This window comes from Halictus rubicundus, chromosome 12 (genome assembly GCF_050948215.1).
Source record: "Halictus rubicundus isolate RS-2024b chromosome 12, iyHalRubi1_principal, whole genome shotgun sequence".
NCBI lineage: Eukaryota > Metazoa > Arthropoda > Insecta > Hymenoptera > Halictidae > Halictus > Halictus rubicundus.
The window spans coordinates 8,406,405-8,423,498 of record NC_135160.1 but is presented as its reverse complement, the minus strand read 5'-3'; the positions used below and the strand labels follow the sequence as shown (position 1 = coordinate 8,423,498).

The window sequence follows — 17,094 nt, the reverse complement described above, 5'->3', positions numbered from 1 at the left end:
ACGCGTCGCATCTAGGGTAGAAGCTTTAGCGCAGCCTCGCCTTGCTGTCGCTAAAGCTGGCCTAGTGTGTCAATGAGCGAGCTGTTCCCGATAAACGTGAACCTCGAGGAGATCGACGAACCAGAGGACAAGCGCGACCGGTAAGTAGATCGTGCCGTCGATGGTCGACTGACGGTCGATGATTTTAATTGATCCCCGCTTGTTAGCCTCTGCGGATGGAGCAGGGTGAAACTGTGAAACAGATATATTCATGAGGGAATTATTTGTAATGGCTTCGAAATTGATTTACGGGCTGGTAGATCGAGCGTGCCAACGACCTGAAAAATAATAAAGGATCGAGAACTTGGATCTTTATGCAAAATAAAAATGGTCTGCGTCGGTTACAAGAAAGGGGTGTTACAGAAAAATTGATTTCGTCTCTTAATAACTTTAATAGATTGTACATAATCTACCGGAAATAGTTAGTTCATCTGATGTTGCTTCTAGTCCTCCTCGGACCTTCATGCAAGATAAAAATCGTCTGCAAGAGGCAAGAGAAAATTCAGCGATTACGCGTGCTATGTGTCTGTTCATCACCGAGCGTTCCCATCTCTTGGAAGTGCCGGAGCACGCGAACGGTACTCAATTTTCTCGAAAACGAGGCGTCGAACGAAAAAAATTGTTACGTCCCTTTTTCGCCTGGTTTCAGCACGCAGAACCGCCGTCGGACCGCTTGTAAAACCCAAATCGAAATTGCCATTGTTCCGAGTAATTCCGCGAACCCCGAACGACTCGCTTTACCGCTAAGATCTCGAGCTGCCGGTTCACCTGTGTCTCAATACCAGAGGACCGAGAAAGATTGCTACGTGGAAAGTTCGGCTCGGTCCCCGAGAAACTCGACCCATTAATCTTCGCGTTAGCGCGATACTTTTGCAACGGTGGAGCCCGATTGTTTCAGGACCGCCGGGGGAGTTACCGAACTTCATTTCGCGCGGGCGGCCGCGGTCGACACGAGAAGTTTTCCAACAGGTCGAGAAGCCGTGGCAAAAGTGTCCCCGCCACGAGACGAATGGGATTCCGAGGGAGTAGGACCCGACGAACTTATGAAACAATAAAGGCTGGGTTAACCCGGCCCAGTGAAACGGCGCTCGGCGAAGGAAACGGAACAGCTGACTGCGAAACGAAACGGCCAGCAGTGCCAGACAGTCGGACAGACAGAGCCGAAGAACGTCATCCCCTTTAGAAGGGCTCCAGACAGACGAACCCTCCAGGCTACAGCCCTCCACCCCCGGCCTGGTTGCTGGCGACCACCGTTCCATCGCCATAGCAACCCCTTGGATCTAGCAGCCAGCCTAACCAACCGATTTGCCCATCCCACAGCCCCTGGCCGGCCGTTGTTCGAACATTTACATCAAACACGCTTTTCCCTTTTTTACGCGCTGGAAATCAACCCTTTGTCCCCTTTTGCCGCTGCCGCGCGCGGGGCGGAGCTCCTACGTCTGCCGGCAGTCGCATCGCCTCCAGAGATCGAACTTGTGTTGGATACAGTGACGAGGTACCGGCATTTTTAAGTATTTGTATTCTATTTATTAGATGTACAAATTAATTCGCAGTCCTCTCAAATATTAAAAGATCAGCGGTCTGATAATAGGGTATAATAATACCGAGGCTTTTATGAATTTATGACAAGATCCGCATGGAGCTGCGCAGTCTAATAAAAGGATACGATATGTCGATCTCTGCGAGAGATCATTCGCATTGTGCACCGATCTTAAACAGATCGAACCGATTCCACCTGGTTTCTTTTCGCTTTTCAAAGAACTTCGACGGGGAAAGTCCTTCTGGAAGATCATGGCCCGTCGCGTGACGTTTGTCTCGTGCGTAAAATCGCGGTTTCAACGGAGAGCTGTCCACCGAGCAGCCATTAGAGACACCACGCAGAAACGGGACATTTTCACCGCGCGATGGCTGGCCGATTCGACTGACAATGCCAATTTCCAGAATTGCCCGCAGTTTGCTCGCCGGCTGGCCCGGATCGAACCCGCCATGCCGTCACGAACCTCCGTCGGCCTTCTTAAGATCTACGCGGCTAGACCAACCTTCCAGTCTCGCGATCCGATTCGATACCGAACGATAACAGGATCGTGTGACAGCACTGCGATAAATAACGAAACGAAATCTCACGTCAAATCAGTGAATTCTCGCGGCCCTGGAGAGATGTCGTTTCTGTCAACGAAGATTCTGTTTGTGGTGGCACTGGCAGCTTCGGTTGTCAGCCAGGACGCGAAGGGCATAGTGTTTCCGGCGACCGGAAATGGCTCTGAGAGTTCAAATAAGATGGAAGCCTTTCCTCGCGCCGATACGACGCATCCTTCGGAGCCCTACCTGCGTCCGTTGACTCCGAGCAATTATCTACCCGGTAACATCCCATGTTTGTATCACCAGTTTTTCTTTTTTTGAAGATAGAAGGGATACAGGATGAACTGCGATGACTTCGAGCATGTTGTGCACTTCAGCTCCACCGAGGACCTTCGTCAGCCATCGTAGTGAACTGCCTTACGTCTACGAACATCCTAATTTTGCGTACCCAATCGCACACTCTATCGACTACTCCGTCGGACCGTCTTCGAAGCACCTGGTGATCGTCAGTTTTATTGGACTGCTGCTTCTCTTCGCCATTATACAGAACACTATGGCGTCTGTGAAACGCAGGGATGTGCTCACGGATGTCTTGTCTGCCAGGGACAAAAGGGACCTTTATGCTGCTTACGATTTCGAGTCTGCGGTGAGTTCTACAGGAAGGAGAGGTCTAGAGAAATTATTCATTGTTTAATTATTATCTTGAAGCAGTGCTAACGTTCAAAAATTTTAGTTACACTGTTGTATTGTTTTCGACTCAATCAAATTATTGGGAATGGATTGACAAAATTGAAAAGTTAAAGAATAGCTCTGAGACCTTCTGTCTTTCACCTTTCTAGCATTATGCTAACCAAATTTGCTACACTCGATTGATTACCGCAAAAATTAATTTTCAAATCTGGACAAATAACGCCGCCTCCCATTTCTGATAGACGTGACGCTCAAAGTGCTATACTAAATTGCTAACTGTCAGAGATTTGGATACTGTGTGCACACCTGCAGTTTGCTGATAATATAATATTTATTGTCCCGTCTCCAGTGGCTTTTATGTATTTCCGTGGCCATCATTTTCCAGAACGCGGAGCAAAAGGAAGTTTTAGCAGACGATGCCAGGGTTCGTTGCATCCAGAGGACGGTCTGCCTGGAGAACCGGAAGTTGACGAGAACGTTCGGTGCAGTTGGCAAGGTGCTCGCCAAGTACTTGACGTGAGTTCAAAGATCGCTCTCGTGGATGCTTACTTGTGGGACTTAACCCTTCTCTGGCATAATGGGTCGCTAAGTTTTAGACAAGTTCTCGTACCTTCGGAACTTTTGAATTTACGAAAAGTTTCAACATTTGGCTGAAGCAGCGATCGTACATTAAATCAGGGACTGTAACAATTGCCCCAAAATATTTTTCAAATTCTTCTAAAGCTCAAAAAGATCCATTGTGAGGGCCGCGTTAGCGAAAATTAACACTTTATCTACCGGAAGTTTTTAACAATTGTGCAAGAGTAAGCTTAAAAATGATATTTTATATAATGATCCTAAACAAAACTATTAGGTCACGTTACTGGGGGTCAGTTGTAGGTTCATAGGAGATTGCAATTGTCGTTTGAAGGAGCTATTAAAAAATCCTCAGATCATAGATTTTAAAAAGTTACGGAATGTAAATAATGTGTTAAGTTCGCCGTTTCGGGGTTGAGAAATTTTGTCAAATTAGTCGAACGGTTTCAGACGTAGCGTCGGCAAGTCTCTGAAGTCTACTTCCGGTTGGGACCGGCTCGTGCAAGACGCAGGAGAGGCTGGAATTCGCGAAGAGGATTGCGACGTGCTGTACAGAGACTGCGAGGAGCAAACATCTTCCGAGGCGTCGTCAGATGCGCGCGACGAATCGGAAACGAGAGAGGAATAAGAGGAAGCGGAAGTTCAAGCTCCGAAGCTCCCTCGTCTTCCGTCGAACGGAGTATTTTGTTCGATCGGATGCTCAAAATATTTGGACAGATATTGTAAAGGGCGGGACAAAAGATTCTCACGTTGGACGAATGAAAAAGCGGTCGATATTAATGACTTTTAATTTTAATTACAATATGCTGTGTTGTGTTTTTTTTTGTTCTTTATCCGCTACAAACATCGACATCTAGCCTGAACTATTTTAGATAGCAGTCCGCTCTATACACGCTCCATTTATACTCTCTCCCTCTCGTGCTCTCCAATCGTTCTCTCTCGTCGTCGGAATTATAAAAAAATATCAAATCACGAACAGAATGGAGACAAACGGCCGCGCGTACTGCACTCCCTTTCGTTTTTTTCTTCTTTTGTGTATGTTTGCGTCGTCTGTTACATTTTTTAATCTCTCTCTCTCTCTCTCTCACACTCTCTTTCGCTCTTTCACTCTCTTTCCCCTTGTTCGCTCCGAGTGTGTGTGTTTGTGTGTTCACGTTTTTTTATTTTTTTTCCCCCGTTTACTCGCCACCCTCGCGAAACGAAATCTCTCACTGTTCCGTCGGGGAAATATATTTCTCGTCGTGTTTCTCCGTGTGTTTCAACCACCCCTCTATCGTTCTCTCTGTCTCCCATTCTCTCCCTCCCTTTCTCGCGTCACAACTAATTATACAAGTAACGCTATTCCATATTATTATCGTTATAACATTAAGGCATTACATATTTATAAATTCTTCGCGTTCACTCGCCGCTATACAGCAATACCATGCTAAACTCGGTAAACTTATGCTTAAATAGACGTGAGATCGCTCGTTGCAAATAGTCCAGGCTTAAGGAAAAAAAAACACAAGAGAAAAGAACGTCAACGGAATCGCGGACGCGCGACGCACCGGAAGTGGCCTCTTTTTCAAGCCGTTCAACACTGCTACAACCCCCCGGCGGCGACACAATTAAAATCGCGAGAAATATTGGCACACCTAGCTTTCAATCGTACGACCCCTAACTTAACAGCATAACGTCGCTGAATTAACTAATATACTCAATATTTTGCATCCACTCAAATTTTTAAAGAAACTGACTCGGCATCAGTTGATTCGTTCTACTCGTACGAAACTGTATAATTAAAACTTAGTTCGACATGTTAACTGCCCCGTCAATACCCGTAAAAGTAACATAAAATTTCAATACGTTGCGTACAGTCCTTCAGAGAAATAATAATTATGCTTCTCAATGAAATCGACCCGGTGTCAGTTTATTCATTGCATTCATACGAAACTATACAATTAAACGGTAGTCTAACTCCTTGACTGCCATGTCAGTACCCATAAAAGTCACACAAAATTTAATGCGTTGTGTGTGGTCGTCTAGAGAAATAATAATTATACTTTCCAATGAAATTGACCCGGTATCAGTTTATTCATTATACTCGTACGAAACTATACAATCAAAAGCTAGCGCAACATCTCGACGTCAGTACCCATAAAAGTCATACAAAATCGAATAATCCGATTACAATTTTCAAAGAAAGTAACTTCTTCGTACGTAATAATCTTCGAAAGTAATCTTCGTACACGATTGTATAATTAAAAGCTAGTTTAACACGTCGACTGCCGCACCAATGGTCGAGAAATCACAGAAAATCCGAGAAACTTGTTCCAACGATATAAAAATAAAAAGTAGTTATTACAGGAATCACTTCTGTAATCTTCAATCCTAATAAAAAATCGACGTTCAATTCCGCTAAAAAAAAAAGAAAAATTCACCCGTGCAGCAGTCAACATATTAACACCGATAACAATTCGAACTACTTAAACGTTCTCGTTGACGAATAGCAAAATTGCTATAAATCCCTACGTTCTCGTACAATTTATTAAAAGCCCGAAGGCGTAAAGATACCAGTTGAAATGGCGAGCTACGAACGTCGTAGAATATTTCGAGTACCGACAGAATGGTTGACAGCTGTGCCAACAAGTTTTCCGCGACCGTGTACGTCCTAAGAACTGCGACGAATCTTCTCACGGCTTTTACGAACGATCGAGGCTTTCGATATTTACAAGACAGATCGGGGAACGTGCAGCGAACGATTCGAGTTAGGAACGTGCTCTCGTTCTCTGGGGAAAAACGGCTGCGCACGGGGCGGCTGGGCAGTGTTGAACCGGTGTGTACCCATTCTACTCGATAATCGCGCTAAACAATTCACTAAATACGAATTTCGGGCAAAGAACGACTGGTTTCTCTCGCGGTGCGCGAGGAAAAGGAACGAAACTCTCGTCGAAGACCATCCGGTGCCAGATGCGTTCGCGTTCTTTTGTTCTCTTACTTTCCTCTCTCACTCTCTCTCTCTCGCTCTTTCTCGCCCCACGTTCACTCTGTCACTCTCTCTTCGCTTTTTTTTTTCTGGCATTCACCCTTTGTTTGCTCGGTTCTTTCGCAGTCACCCTCTCCGAAGCATACACACACGCGCATACACATATACACAGCATCGTTCTTTCAATTATCACTTGCACGCACGCGGCTTAAAGGTCCTGCTCATTATCGCATCGTCAATAAATTAGACACATTTGTCGAGGCAACGTAGTTTGCACAGGCAGGCGGCAGGCAATTCACGGGGGTTGGGGGTGGGGGGAGGAGGAGGAGAAATACCTCGAAGTACCCAAGATTCTCTCCGAGTTTTCTGTATTTTCTTCTTTTGTCTCGTCTCGAACGCGGTTTCCTTTCGTTTGATCGCGCGACGATCGATCGATCGGCCGAGTTTCTCGCGATTCGAGTCCTCCCCGAATGTAAAAATAAAACATGTCTAATCGAAATCACGATGGAATTTCGAGCGTCTAAAACTGCCTGGACGAATGCGTTCACCACGCGGAACGCAACGAACGTCGTTCGAAACACGTTCGACCGAGGCCTCCAACACGTTCAACGAATTAAAAACAAGAAAAACAAAAAAAATATTACGACGGTCTCGAAGGAGTCGTTTCTTCGAGCGAGACACGCGAACGACAACGACGAACAAAAAAGAAACATAACACTGACGAGTCCGTAACGATAACGTAGAAAAAAAAAAGAAAAATATATAAAATGTGTCTCGAGATTAAAAAATCGTTTCGAAGATCGTGCGCGCCGATCGGTATAAAAACACGTTTCTTTGCTGTTTCACTTTGCTTTATTCGGTGAAATCCATCGTTTCTATCTCTCGGCGAATCGAGACGTTGAACAATAGGACGCGAAACTCGATCCACGTCGATCTAGCCCCCGATCCGATCGATCGATCGCGTCTTCATCCAGACCTCCTGTCTCTCGTTATTCTCGTCTCTGCTATTATTCTCTCTCTCGCTCTCTCTCTCTCTCTCTCTCTCTCGCTTTTTCTCATTCGTAGATCGCCCTACTACCGTACAAAAACTGAATCCACAATTATGCCGACTAACACGATACAATCGATTAATCAATTAAACTATCGAGTCGATACAATAATAATAATAATAATATTAATATTAATCATTAATTAATAATAATATGTACAACATTCTAAACGCTATTACTTCGTTTGTCCTGTGTTTCATATACCTCGGATCGTGCCACGCGCACCCGTGATTAAAAACAATCGTAAAGAAAGAAAAAAAAAGAAAAAGGAAATTCTTTTCTTTTTGTCACTTGAAAAAGAAAAAAGAAGAAAAACGAAGGAAATGAAGTCTCGAATTCGTCTGCTATAAAATATATAGTAGTCTCCCCTCGTTTTCACTCGTGTCCACGGGCGTTGCCACTCTAAATTCCCTCTTACTATATCCGCCTCCTGTCTTATACAATTTATTTACTAGTCTGAGGTTTACGAACGAAATGTAGTTCTCCGAGGTTCTGCAACACTCGCGACCAAGACCTCGAGGATCGAACAGGAAGCACGCGCCATGTTCGCTCGCAACATGCTCGGAGGATCTTCGCTCGAATTTCTATTCCTCCTTTCACCGCTAATGTTTGAACCACTCGCATGCCAAACGCGATGAACCATCTTCTACATTTCACTGACAAAGCACCTCGTCGATATCCAATTGTAAAACAAATTTGCTTAATAACACAGTGGCTTGACCACTACGACTTTTAAAAACGAACGGATACGAATATTTTCACTTTAAAACTTCCTACAGGATCGCATAATTCAACGTATTCCAATATGTAACTCTTTCTCGTCTCCAGACCAGTGTAAAAAACACTACGATCATCTTTACACACCGTGCAATCGTGGCGTTACTAATGCACGCAACGTGAATCGGTAAAATAATCATTGGTGCGAACGTCAGTCTACGTAGAAGGGGCTAATCGATTGGACAAACCAGTGGCACGTTGCTGTCGCAATCCTCCGAGCTCGCACGAGAGATTCTCGAGTGAAAATGTGTAAAGGCGAACGCTGTTAACGGACAGCGCTGCGCCGGGTGTGCGTATTGAGCACCGCAAGATCATGGTGCAGCGGCAGCCGATTGCGAGAGATCGTGCGTTGTGCTATTCGGAACGGCTTTGTTAGCTCGCGACCGGTTTTGAAAAAGCTCGCTGAACGATATCTGCGTGTTTCGAGAGCAAACGGAAACGATGGCGGTGCGTGTGTGTTTGTGTGTGCTCCCGGTCAGGCTGCGCCCCGACGTTTCGGATTCGCGGACAATTTTGGAAGACGCGGCTCGAGGAGAATGAACAACAATGCGTGGCACCCTACCCCGCAAGGAGAAAGCGAAACAACGAAAAAAAAAAAACAACAACTACGCGGCGGTGGCGGAACGAAAGCGACATCGACTCAATGAATTTTTTTCGTGTTTTTCTTTTTCCTCTTCTCTCACCCTCTCTTCATCTCTCGCGACATAAAACTCTCTTACTCTCTCTCTCTCTCTCTCTCTCTCTCTTTCTCTCTTTTTCGTCGTTTACCTAGACTTTCCTCGCACTCGGTTCGCGTTCTTACGGTCTCGGATACAATCACCACCCGCATATACATACATATCGTCGTACCGATAGATATTATTATTATTATCATTATTATAATTATACCCTATGTACAAATCGACATCGCCGGCAACACGGCATCATCATTAAACCTAAGCGACAAACGTAAGAGTAAAGAGTTACTAGGGACCAGTCATAATTTGTCATGCTAATAGTATAGGTAGCAACACGCCCGGTATAATCGTTTTACTATCATCGTCGTCGTCATCGTCATCGCCGCCGAGACGTCGGCCATCGTAAATATATATATCCGGTTCACTGTCGTGTCGACGCGTCATCTTCGTCGAAGATCGGTGACCGTGTTTTCGCGCGATCGTCGCCGTATGATTCGTGTCTCCGAAAGACACCTGTGGGGGCTGGACGCCCGTCGTCTAATCGTGATTACTTCGATCGACTGAGGTAATTTCGTTTCTCCTTATATATCTCTGCTCAAGGTCACGACAGATCATCGTGTCGTCGAAACGCGTGCCCGCGTCTCTAGGACTTGGCTAACACTTTTTTTTTTAAAAAAGAAATAGAACACTGCAAATCTGAGGCGCGTTACTCAATGGATCATCATCATCCTCTCTTTCTCTCTGTCCTCGTCATCGTATCTCCTTTGTGTCCTTCCACGGTTCACGCACACCACTATATTTTATTAGACCTAGCATGCTTAGAAAATACTTGAAAAATGAGTCTATTGGAAGGTGGCTGTTCGAGTGGCTGGCTTCTCTCTCACTATACAACACAGTTCCTTCGATCCTCTGGCGGTTCTTCTTCTCGACAACAGAACCGCCCCGAGAGAGCTTCGTCGACGTGTTCCACCGCTGCGACAGGTCCTCGTGTGTCCGTCCCCCGCTGTCCCTCTCGTTCGTTGACTAATTAACCGAAAGTTCACCCGTAATCAGCCTCCAGACTCGACTAAAGCCTAACGTTTGTTTACTGGCCAACGGTAGTGCGAAGCGCTGTATATAGGTTTCTCCAACGACGACGGTCCTCGTGAATTTTCGTGCCGTCTTCCTCGGGTGTCTTCCGGGGGGGTTCCTCTCGCAGCGTCGTCTCGGCGCGACACAAAGACAAGAGTAATAATAAAGAAAGAAAAAGAAACAGCAGGCGGTGGCGGCGGCTGCAGCACCCCCGAGCGAGAAAGCTACCGGTGGCTAACTCGAAAAAACAAGAAGAGGAGGAGCAGAAGTGTACGCGCCGCGCCGCGTCGCGTCGCCGGATGTTATAACAATCAATAAAGACTTCAACCACGATTTTAATCGTGTCGACATAACACAAAACAACAATATCACCTAAATAATAGTTGCTACAGCCCCCTCCCCCTCTCGGGGTGGTTTCTTTTTTTGTTTCTCGTTCTCTCGAAGGGCTAGTTTCGACGAGAGACGACGAAGACGACGCCGCGCGCGCGCGACGTCGAGGGTCGAGAACAACACACGACCATGGTTTTTTCGTTTTCGTTTTTTTTCTTTTCTCTTTTCTCTTTTCTCTGCGTTAGAGGCGACGACGAGGCTCTCTGTTTTGTCGGAGCGAGGACATATAGTCAGCGGCAGACGGAGCCCTAAACGGGGACGAGGATGACACGGGGAGAGGACAGCGAAGGATTCAGGACGCCGAGGACGACGAGGAGGATGACGAGGAAGATGACGAGGAAGATGACGATGAGCATGATGAGGAAGACGACGACGACCACGATCGTACTCGTCTCACCACGATGTTCCCCTGTGCGTCCTGGTGGCAATATAATAGCGCGGTGGTGTTCACAGTCGTAATCGTGGTGGCATTCTCGCTGGCGCCACTCGGTTGTTATCTCCTGTCGCGATACAGGAGATAAGTCTCCATCGCCTGCGGCAGGTTCAGCATCTGGATTTTCTCTTCTAGTCTGTGCTTGCCGATCCGCTGACGGATCACTCTTCGACAGAGGTCCATCAGGGGTAGGGGTTCCGCTGAAAAGTCGCAACAGAATCGATCAGTAACTTGAACATCGTTCGAAAAAACTACACAGAGATGCGTCGTTATTCAATACTCACGATCCAGACCGCCGATGTACTTCATCGTGATCTCGCAGTGTCCCCATACGGCGGACACGATAGGATGCAACTTCCTGCCTTTAAGACCCCTGAACGCGATACCCAGGTACTGGCCGTCAACGACGAACGCTAACGTGCCTTCGTCCATGTCCAGGACCACTGCAACGAGACAAATAGGTTTGTATTACAGTCGGTCATCAAGTGTTACAAGGTATCTTCAAAGCGTCAAGTGTCGGCTAGATAATGAAGACTTCTTTTGTAAAGAGTATTTACTCGTTGCACTTGGAGGCTGTTCTAACACTGTCTACCAGCATTCTAATAATGGTGAATCATCAAGACGGTATTATCTAGCTCTACCTAATCATTGTGAGTGTTCCGACACCTGGTAAAGGTGCTCCAAGAAAAGTCTCAAAGTGCAAAGAGGAACTGTTTGTTGTACCGTTTCTTACCGAGGAATTTGTCAGGAACGATGAACGTCTCGTCAGGCTTGAGTAGCGCCGGATACGTGACGCCGTTGTTGTTCTTCGAGTCGTGGAGCAGCCTATTCCTGCCGAGATCCCAACCCCAGCTGAGATCGTTGTTACCCACGAGACTCTGGTAGCCGACACTGTGAAGAGGCGCGTCCGCCGTCGCGACGCCGACCACGGCGTGCGTGCCTCGTTGCCTCGTGCTCCAGTACAGCTCCCACACGTGCATACCCTTCGTGTAGCCCACCTTCCCCCTGATACAATCCGTGCTCTGCGCCACGGGATGTCGGTGAAACGTCAGCTTGTCGTCGTCCTATCGAATATGAAGCGAATACAGATTATTATACGACCTCGTGCGATCAGCGTTCACTTCACCGATCTTATTCCAAACTGCATCCCTCTGTCATCAACCCCCTGAACCCAGACGTTGAAGACGCTTCAGGTCATTTAATGCGTTTCAATTTTGGAATAAGATCAGCTCCGTTAGGGCCTTACCCAACTTTCGTCTGATATCACGATAAAGACATGAATTAATTTTAGATGGTACACGGGTGGTTTGTGTTGAGAACATTGTGAACGTGTTGTCTAGGGGGGCGATTTTTCTAAAAGGTCCAGAAGGTAAGGGTGATCCTTATTTTTTCACTTTCAGTTTTTTGTAGTCACAGTCCCCTGAATTGTGACGCTTGGAAATTTTAAATCTTCTTTGTGAAATTTTAAAATCAACGCAAATGCGTCACAATTTAAAGGCATAAGACCATACAAGTTTTGACCCCTACAGAGAGAAAGAACCGAAAGATCGATTCCTTACTGATGGGGGAGACACTGGATGTATTGTTTGTTGTTCCAAGGGTCTCCTCAGTGTCGCGCTGGAGATGGGACCATGATTTTTGATGATTCCAAAAATCCCAAACTGGGGGTTTTGAGGATGTCTTTGGAATGTTTCTACGTGAAAGAAGAAGACGTACCTTGACGAATATGTTCAAACTACGGTCGTCGGCGTTCCAGCTGTGGTGTATCTGCGTCTCCCGCGAGGCGGGCGGCATGTCGAGGAGGATGTCGAGGCGAGCGGGCCTCGAGAAGTCTTGCGCCAGCTCCCTGGGTACCACGGGTTTGTACGCCACGGTGCCTCCGCCTCCGCCGCCGCTCCCGAGGCCGACGCCGCCGCCCGTTCCGGTTCCGCTCTCGCGCGTCACGCTCTTCACGGCGCCTGCAAAAAATTAGGGTCGTCAGTAGAGTTCGCGACACTCCCCTCCCGCGATTCTTCGATCCTCGTTCCCTGGAAACACGGAATCCTTCAGACCTAATCCTTAGCGTACCGAAGTACAAACATTGACGCTCCTAAACCTTTACTTTTTCATTCCTCCACAAAAATCAATCTAATCGTCTTCTTCCTTAATCCATATTCAAGAGAAAAGTACCAACGAATGCATTTTCAGCAGCCGTTAAATGGCACAGAGACGATATGCATTGGGGTCCCTCAATGAGCCAACAATACTGACGACTAGAGTGCGGATTTTATGGATTTATGACAAAAATGAATAGACAAAATATAAAATGGTGAAGCCATTAACGTTGTTAGAACGCCTTTAACTCGTTGAAACAGTTAAAATAAACATTACCGTTTTATTTCAGTTCTATTCGTTACAATTGACTGAGAAAATGTTTATTTTGCATGAATATCCGCAGGCTTCGTACGCTAAGGTATAAGTCTTTCGCATGCACAGGAAGTTTGGACGTTTATATCAGGATTTTGATCAGGAATGCGTCGGCTGCGGTCCAATTGTAATTCTGTGAATAGAATCGTCTATTGTTTGTCCGTTCGCATGTCTGTAGAATTAACTGAACAATTACCGGAGATCCGAAAAGTTGATTAACCAACCACCGGAGTAGCAGCGAGCCAAGGTTTCCCTTGGCAGAAGAAAATCGTCCCTTCCACCAATTCTACCGGTATAATCGCAAATTCGCAAATCTAGCGAGGCTTAGGCGCAGAGCCCGAGGACCGCGACGGGTGTCTCGTCCGCAGAAGATTTCCACAGGGTCGTTAATAATTCAAGACGCGTTCGCGGGGTTCATCCTGTGGCCGGATACCTGCCAGCGGCGCGTCGGGCCGGGTAGATTTGCCGAGGAACGGTTGGAAAAAAGAGTGGAAGAAAAATAATGAAGGGTCCGTCGGTCGGTGCCGTCCTCCGGCGGGCACAGCAGGCTTCGTTGAAGGTTTTCGAAGTCTGCTTTTGCTGCTGCTGCTGCTGCTGCTCTGGCTGGCTGGCTGGCTGGTGTTCACCCCTTCTCCTTTTGGCTAGGGTCGAACACGGAGCGATATCCTCGGATGCTGGTTTATTTGCTCTGGCAGCTGTTCCCGACAGCGTTTCGAGGGTTCCGAAACGAGGGTTCTGGAAAGGTCCGTGAGGATTTCAAAGGGTCTCTCTCTCTCTCTCTTTCTCCCTCCCTCTCTCTTTCTCTCTGTAGCTCCGATGCCCGAAAAGCCGAGGGGCACTAATAGAAAGGGCCTTTCACGGCCCTCTCTCTGTGTATCCGGTCGGGCTGCGGGTCTCCTTCGGGTTCGACGCGTCGCCGGGCTTTTTTTCGTGTCCGAGAGTTACGATACACTCCCGGCTCGTAAATTTCACGGGGTTTTGCGAGCGAGCGAGAGCAGCTGAAAGAGAGGAAGCGAAAGAGAGAGAAGAGTTGCGCGAATTGGCTGCGGTCTACGGCGACAAATTTCCCGAAAAAGGCGAGCGGTCCCGAGGTTTCGGGGGCTCGGGAGAGCACGAGACGGAATCGATTTCCGGAAGCGGTCGTAAATCATGCCGGCCGGAGCGGGATCGACGGGGAAACGATTAATCGACCCGGTGCCGGTGTTTTTCCCGGGCGTCGAGAGCCTGCCCGATGGATCGTGACCGTTCTAATGAGATTCGCCGGCAACTAATTAGCCGCGAGACTTGTTACGCTAGCCTGGCCGACCGCGTTACGCGCGTATGCAAATAATTAGCGACCTATTACATCCGCGGCCGGCCCGTGTTCCCAGCGAGAGGAAACTTTCCGGTGAAGTTTTGCGAAAGGAACGTCTACTCTTCGGACGAGACTTTCAAAAGCGTCGGGACGATGGTCGAAGAGAAACAAACGTGCCGGGACTACCACGCCGATCCCGAATAGATGAAAGGAAGACGAACGGACCGCCGGCCGGAAGCGGTAGACCCGCTTCAAAATAAATTCTTCGAGCGCCGGGAGGATAGAAATCTGCGGTTCTACGGGGTCGAGGGAGCACCGGTTGGCTCTCCTTTCTTTTTCCTTTCACTTTTTAAACCGTTGTTCGCCGCTCGCGCCACGGTTTCCACGGGCCGGCCCGATCGAGACAATTTACGGAAAGGTTAATTTGTACCGGTGATTAATCGGTTTTCGCTTATGTAAATTCGCGACCGGCGAACGAGACCAGGGGAACTTTCGCTGGCGCCACGGTGGGCCGTTTCCGTAGAATAGGTGGAAGTAGTTTTGGAGTTAGTTTCTACGATCCTGAGACCCCACGAAAAGCTGCTCCTTGCGCAATTGACAAGGTACTACTGCAGGAAGATTCAACATCAAATCTCCACAATGCAAAACAATGTTTAGGTCCGGTGCTATTGACCCTTTGCACTCCGGAATATTCTAAACACCTGTTAAATGTCGACTCACGCTCGACAAAGCAGTGCAATGGGTTAAAGAGTTTTATTTTGCATAAAGATCCACAAGCCTGGTTACAAGCTGTTGTAAAGTTTTGTCAATGAAATCGTTGAAATTTAATTAACTCCGAACGTGTGTGCGAATTTTGTGCAGATTTCGGTTCACAGCGTGGCGTATGCACGTATGTTTTACGACAGGCTTCTCGCAGGGGGATAGTGCCTCCGAGGGACCTGTTCCAGACTCTTACCTGAGCAGGTAGGTAAAATCGAGAGCGGTCAGAGGCCTTGACCCTGGTCAAAGCCCGGCGAGAGGCGAGAGTCGACGCCGAAACTTCCTTTCGGGCAGCCATGGCTGCCATACGAGCCAGCCGGCGAATTTACACGACCAATTCTCTCTCCCTCTCTGTCTCTCTCTCTCTCTCCCAGCCTCCTTCCTCTTTTTCTCTTTTACTGCCAGCACGATGCTCGGCTAACCCACTCACGAGGAAACAACTAGAATTCACGAGCGAGACGATTAACCTACTGTTCCGTATCCACTCCGAGCGAAGAAGCAGTTCGGACAACGTCCAAATATTTGCGACACAAGACCAATCCCCTCGACCAAGATTCCGTCGCAATTACAACACTCCTGAGGACACGAACAACTCGCCTACAACTCGGTTATACTGACATTCCTGCGAGGGTGCGCGCGAAACGACGAACTTCGGATTACACTGAGCACGCGTGCTCGGGAATTTGCGTTCTTGCTGTGCTGCGAACGATCGTATTCCGTTTTCTTGGTACAATGTGAATTGGACAAATAAGTACACCGAGGTAGCCTCGACGTTTTAGCTTTCTATTGTACGCGGAAATTATACTCCGGTTTCGAGACGTCGGGTATTTGGCAGTGGAAAATGACGCTAAAAGTCAGACAGGCTACTTTAGACGAATCAAATACAACGATTTATGCACTGCAGATACGCAGAAGATATTTGGCAGCGGAAACAGATACCAGGAACGATGTCGAATCTGTATCTAGAGATACCAGAAGGTCTTTTGAAGCTTTTAATGGGCGAGAGCGATTGTTAAATTTTCGTGTGGCAGCTAGAAATTCAAATTAATCTTCTGTAATAGTTAAACCTGGGTTCTTAGAATTTATTTGATTTATCTACGCTTCGATTGCACGGCCACTGTCGTGACTATAGAATATTGTTGCGATATTCATCTAGCCAAGTCGTCCTGTCGAAACAGACTCGACGTTTGACGGTTCAGAATATTCATCGGAACACACCACCCAACAAGTCCAAAGTGTTGAGCACCGAAAAATGCCTAAGCAAAGATAACCGACGAAGCTGGAAGAACAAACGAGAATTCGCGTTTGCTGATAGGTGATTCGAGTTACAGCAAGAAGATCGAGTATACCAAATATTCTTCTGGTCCGTTCTAGATCATGTCGCCAGCAACCATGGCCCAAGGCATTACCTTCCTCGCGTGTAACACTGTCCGAAGCATTGGTACCCTCCTGCCGTCCTTGTCGTCGTCGTCCTCGTCGCCGTCGTTGTTTCGGTAGCGTCAGATCGTGGTCCGGTGGTGGGGGAGGATCGAGATCGGTTTCGTCTAAGATCGGAAGAGAGTCCGGTCGAGTCAGGTCGTGTCGTGTCGAGTCGAGTCAGGTGGGACATACGAGAATAAGGGAGCAGAGGGGTTGGGCGTAGTGATGGGTCTTCGAGCCTGCCCGGATCGATCGATTTCAATCTCCATTGGTTTATTCAACCGAGTATTAAAGATTCAAGAAATTATTCGATCGGACCCGATTACCCATCACTGTCTGGTTATTCCACGTGAAATCGGACACTTTTTGAAGAACTACTTCGGTTTTTCTTATTTATTAGATCCAAATTTCAGCAGGATGTGAAACGGTACTCCAGAAAGTGTTCAATTTCCTGTGGAATGATCCTATGT

The 17,094-nt window shown here is 47.3% G+C and overlaps 2 protein-coding genes across 5 annotated transcripts in view; one reads left to right on the top strand and one right to left on the bottom strand.

Moving 5' to 3' along the window:
* The first annotated feature begins 2,196 nt into the window (after nucleotides 1-2,196).
* LOC143359477 (uncharacterized) lies at nucleotides 2,197-10,104 on the top strand. The gene is made up of 4 exons (XM_076797416.1): nucleotides 2,197-2,398; nucleotides 2,496-2,764; nucleotides 3,194-3,324; nucleotides 3,835-10,104. Exons 1-4 carry the CDS (start codon nucleotides 2,197-2,199, stop codon nucleotides 4,010-4,012), a joined length of 780 nt encoding a protein of 259 aa, XP_076653531.1. The 3' UTR covers nucleotides 4,013-10,104.
* Nucleotides 7,179-17,094, bottom strand: part of LOC143359774 (protein gustavus-like) — a 263,051-nt gene continuing 253,135 nt past the window's right edge. For all 4 annotated transcript variants that reach the window (XM_076797995.1, XM_076797994.1, XM_076797996.1 and 1 more), the window contains 4 exons: nucleotides 12,463-12,704; nucleotides 11,480-11,810; nucleotides 11,031-11,189; nucleotides 7,179-10,946 (listed from right to left, as the gene is read on the bottom strand). In XM_076797995.1, the coding sequence (XP_076654110.1) occupies nucleotides 10,807-10,946; nucleotides 11,031-11,189; nucleotides 11,480-11,810; nucleotides 12,463-12,704 (872 nt within the window). In that variant the 3' untranslated portion in view covers nucleotides 7,179-10,806. The remainder of the gene's footprint in view (nucleotides 10,947-11,030; nucleotides 11,190-11,479; nucleotides 11,811-12,462; nucleotides 12,705-17,094) is intronic.

Excerpts from the sequence above, each read along its gene's own strand:
- LOC143359477 (XM_076797416.1), top strand. The coding sequence starts at position 2,197 with ATGTCGTTTCTGTCAACGAAGATTCTGTTTGTGGTGGCACTGGCAGCT. Across the intron at positions 2,765-3,193 it reads CTTACGATTTCGAGTCTGCG|AACGCGGAGCAAAAGGAAGT; the intron begins GTGAGTTCTACA and ends ATCATTTTCCAG. Across the intron at positions 3,325-3,834 it reads GTGCTCGCCAAGTACTTGAC|ACGTAGCGTCGGCAAGTCTC; the intron begins GTGAGTTCAAAG and ends GAACGGTTTCAG.